Source organism: Sander lucioperca, chromosome 15 (genome assembly GCF_008315115.2).
Source record: "Sander lucioperca isolate FBNREF2018 chromosome 15, SLUC_FBN_1.2, whole genome shotgun sequence".
Classification (NCBI taxonomy): domain Eukaryota; kingdom Metazoa; phylum Chordata; class Actinopteri; order Perciformes; family Percidae; genus Sander; species Sander lucioperca.
Window position 1 is genome coordinate 5920356 of NC_050187.1, and position 5000 is coordinate 5925355.

Sequence of the window (5000 nt, forward strand, 5' to 3'; positions counted from 1 at the left end):
GGCCAGAACTTCAGCAGGCCCATGATCACCTGCAGGGGTCAGAGGTCAGGGGTCAGCGCCAACAGGAAGTCAGACACCTTTACACACACAGTCAACAGGAAGTCAGAAGCAGACTCACCGGCTCCGTCAGACTGCTGTCTTTCTCCAGGAACTGGACCACACAGTACGCCAGCTAAAGAAGACAGACAGGTTTATATCAGAGAGACAGACAGGTTTATATCAGAGAGACAGACAGGTTTATATCAGAGAGACAGACAGGTTTATATCAGAGAGACAGACAGGTTTATATCAGAGAGACAGACAAGTTTATATCAGAGAGACAGACAGAGAGACAGAGAGAGAGAGAAAGACAGACAGACAGAGCGAGAGAGACAGAGAGAGATAGACAGATAGACAGGCAGACAGACAGAGAGACAGACAGATAGATAGAGAGATAGACAGACAGGCAGACAGACAGACAGACAGATAGACAGACAGATAGAGAGACAGAGAGACAGGCAGACAGACAGATAGAGAGACAGATAGATAGAGAGACAGAGAGACAGACAGGCAGACCTGGGGGTGGTAGACGCTCAGAGACTTGACTTTATGAAGCGGCAGCAGAACTCGGATCAGAAACATTTTGTGTTCTTCTTTCAGCGGGAGAGCAAAGCCGTTGATGATGCTGACGGAGAGACGACAACATCACATGATCACAACATCCAACAGCCACGGTCTGGGTCTGTCTGGGTGTGTGTGTGTGTGTCTCTGTGTGTGTGTGTGTGTGTGTGTGTGTGTGTGTGTGTCTCTCTCTGTGTGTGTGTGTGTGTGTGTGTGTGTGTGTGTGTGTGTGTGTGTGTGTGTGTGTTACCTCCCCAGGATCTCCAGCAGCTCTGCGATGCCGTTGTGATGTTCTGTCTCATAGATGAATCTGTAAAACAGCAGCAGTTACGTGTCCGGTCAGATGTTCCTGTGGTCTGAGGTCTGTTATGACTTTACATCCTTCAGTCCATCCTGGCTGCACCCATTCCAAACCGCAGACATGTTCACTATTTCCGCCACATCTCTCCCACCTGACATCTCTACAGCCTTCCTCATCTCTCCACCTGACATCTCTACAGTCTTCCTCATCTCTCCACCTGACATCTCTACAGTCTTCCTCATCTCTCCCACCTGACATCTCTACAGTCTTCCTCATCTCTCCACCTGACATCTCTACAGTCTTCCTCATCTCTCCACCTGACATCTCTACAGTCTTCCTCATCTCTCCCACCTGACATCTCTACAGTCTTCCTCATCTCTCCCACCTGACATCTCTACAGTCTTCCTCATCTCTCCACCTGACATCTCTACAGTCTTCCTCATCTCTCCACCTGACATCTCTACAGTCTTCCTCATCTCTCCACCTGACATCTCTACAGTCTTCCTCATCTCTCCCACCTGACATCTCTACAGTCTTCCTCATCTCTCCTCATCTCTCCCACCTGACATCTCTACAGTCTTCCTCATCTCTCCTCATCTCTCCCACCTGACATCTCTACAGTCTTCCTCATCTCTCCACATGTCATCTCTACAGCCTTCCTCATCTCTCCTACCTGACATCTCTACAGTCTTCCTCATCTCTCCACCTGACATCTCTACAGTCTTCCTCATCTCTCCCACCTGACATCTCTACAGTCTTCCTCATCTCTCCCACCTGACATCTCTACAGCCTTCCTCATCTCTCCCACCTGACATCTCTACAGCCTTCCTCATCTCTCCTACCTGACATCTCTACAGTCTTCCTCATCTCTCCCACCTGACATCTCTACAGCCTTCCTCATCTCTCCACCTGACATCTCTACAGCCTTCCTCATCTCTCCACCTGACATCTCTACAGTCTTCCTCATCTCTCCTACCTGACATATCTACAGTCTTCCTCATCTCTCCACCTGACATCTCTACAGTCTTCCTCATCTCTCCCACCTGACATCTCTACAGCCTTCCTCATCTCTCCACCTGACATCTCTACAGCCTTCCTCATCTCTCCACCTGACATCTCTACAGCCTTCCTCATCTCTCCACCTGACATCTCTACAGCCTTCCTCATCTCTCCACCTGACATCTCTACAGCCTTCCTCATCTCTCCACCTGACATCTCTACAGCCTTCCTCATCTCTCCACCTGACATCTCTACAGCCTTCCTCATCTCTCCACCTGACATCTCTACAGTCTTCCTCATCTCTCCTACCTGACATATCTACAGTCTTCCTCATCTCTCCACCTGACATCTCTACAGTCTTCCTCATCTCTCCCACCTGACATCTCTACACATGATGTGACCTGCAGCACGCCACCTGAGGAGCGGTCGGCTCGCTGCCTCTCAAAATCTGACTAAAATCTTTTAAACTGACCTTTGTCGATCAAAAAAGCAGACAGATTCAGCAACTGTACGGCCTATTTCTCTCTTAAATGTTGTCAGAAACATGTTTCAGTGAACTATTTTAGTAAAATACAAGATCGTATTCAAAACGAGACGCCATTAGAGTCTGTTTTGAAATTCGGGAGCAGCCAGACCCACGTGACGCGTTCGTCCAATCAGCTGCCATGTGTTGCGTTCGTCACGCTCATCCCCCTCGTCGTTTCCAGTAAGTGTTTTAACATAGGTGTGTAAAGTTGACACTACGGCAGTAAGAGGTTAGTGCACATTAACAGTGGACTGACGGACCGTGAGACGCACACACGCTCCGAACAGAGACAAGCCAACCGAGTGTTTCGGATGTTTTTTCTAGAGCTGCACCGATAGAGCGGCCGGTGACCAGAATTGGCCGGTTTTAACGTGCTCGGCCATGACCGGCGACCGGCAGGTCAGTCTGACATATGGTGATTTCATGCTGGTCAACGCTCCAATTAACTGACAACATAAGTTATACCAGTTACAGTTCTCAAGGACGCACACACACACGGACGCCACGGCACGGACGCCACAGCACGGACGCCACAGCACGCTCTCTTTCTCCTTTCTCTCAACTTCTCCTCCGTGTGTCGGTGCTATTCTCCACATGTAGGAACCTGGTGAATTAACCTGCAACATGTCAGCTGTTTGGGAATTCTTCAGCGTGTGTGCAGAAGATAACAAGTTTGCAATATGCAACACCTGCAAGGAGAAAGTAGGGCGTGGAGGGACGACACCAAAAACCTAAATCACATTTCTTTAGTTGATATTGATGTGAAAAGAAGGAAATGGTTCTAACATTGCTCTTTAGATGTGTGTGAATGTCCCACCAGGAGTAATTTATATAGTTCTATTTTATAGTGATCCATTATCTGTTCAACACATGTTCTATTAAAGAAAAGATAGAAAATAAATATGTGTGTGAGCTGTAAAGTGGTTACAAAAAATGAAATCAGAATCAGCTAAAATCAGTATCAGCTGGTCTAACTGTAAATCAGAAATCAGAATTGGCCTAGAAAGTTGTAATTGGTGCATCTCTACTACATATTTAATAATGACAGGGAGCTGTAGAGATGTGAGATGTGTGTTTCTGGGTCTGACCTGTAGAAGATGTTGTTGATCTGGCGCCGGATGTAGGCGCGGAGGCCGAGGAACTTTCCGTAGATCCGGTGGAGGATTGTCTTCAGGAAGTCTCTCTCTCTGGGATCCTCGCTGTCAAACAGCTCCAGCAGCTTCCACACAAAGACAACAGACAAACTGCTGTATCAACAGACACACTGCTGCTGTATCAACAGACACACTGCTGCTGTATCAACAGACACACTGCTGCTGTATCAACAGACACACTGCTGCTGTATCAACAGACACACTGCTCAGTCCTTCCAGAAAAATGCAGAGTTTTTTTGTGATAGTTTTGGGCTAAAATCCTTGATTATGCGGCACGTTTTCTTAAAAAATGTGATGGAATATGCGGGATATTTATGCAATTTTATGTGATGAAATTGTGGGAACTTGCAAAAACTGCGGTTCCATAGTGGCCTCATCGCGGGGTTTACAGCTTTTCGATGATGTTCACGTCACTTCATAACATCACTTCATAACGTCACTTCATAACATCACTTCATAACGTCACTTCATATCGTCACTTCATAACGCCACTTCATATCGTCGCTTCATAACGCCGCTTCATAACGTCGCTTCATAACGCCGCTTCATAACGCCGCTTCATAACGCCGCTTCATAACGCCGCTTCATAACGCCACTTCATAACGTCACTTCATAACGTCGCTTCATAACGTCGCTTCATAACGTCGCTTCATATCGTCGCTTCATAACGTCGCTTCATAACGTCGCTTCATAACGTCGCTTCATAACGTCGCTTCATAACGTCGCTTCATAACGTCACTTCATAACGTCACTTCATAACGTCACTTCATATCGTCACTTCATAACGTCACTTCATAACGTCACTTCATAACGTCACTTCATAACGTCGCTTCATAACGTCGCTTCATAACGTCGCTTCATAACGTCGCTTCATAACGTCGCTTCATATCGTCGCTTCATAACGTCGCTTCATAACGCCGCTTCATAACGCCGCTTCATAACGCCGCTTCATAACGTCGCTTCATAACGTCGCTTCATAACGTCGCTTCATAACGTCGCTTCATAACGCCGCTTCATAACGCCGCTTCATATCGTCGCTTCATAACGTCGCTTCATAACGCCGCTTCATAACGCCGCTTCATAACGTCGCTTCATAACGCCGCTTCATAACGCCGCTTCATAACGTCGCTTCATAACGCCGCTTCATAACGTCGCTTCATAACGTCGCTTCATAACGCCGCTTCATAACGTCGCTTCATAACGTCGCTTCATATCGTCGCTTCATAACGTCGCTTCATAACGCCGCTTCATAACGCCGCTTCATAACGTCGCTTCATAACGTCGCTTCATAACGTCGCTTCATAACGTCGCTTCATAACGCCGCTTCATAACGCCGCTTCATAACGCCGCTTCATAACGCCGCTTCATAACGTCGCTTCATAACGCCGCTTCATAACGCCGCTTCATAACGCCGCTTCAT

At 47.4% G+C, this 5000-nt stretch overlaps 1 protein-coding gene across 1 annotated transcript in view; it reads right to left on the reverse strand.

The window, feature by feature from the left end:
- The window catches only part of ppp2r5d (protein phosphatase 2, regulatory subunit B', delta), a 29575-nt gene that overhangs the window by 7120 nt on the left and 17455 nt on the right, over window positions 1-5000 (reverse strand). Inside the window, 5 exon segments of the mRNA XM_035992452.1 lie at window positions 1-29; window positions 119-172; window positions 556-664; window positions 851-910; window positions 3515-3645. The exon segment at window positions 1-29 is cut by the window's left edge and continues 142 nt beyond it. Coding sequence (XP_035848345.1) covers window positions 1-29; window positions 119-172; window positions 556-664; window positions 851-910; window positions 3515-3645 — 383 coding nt within the window.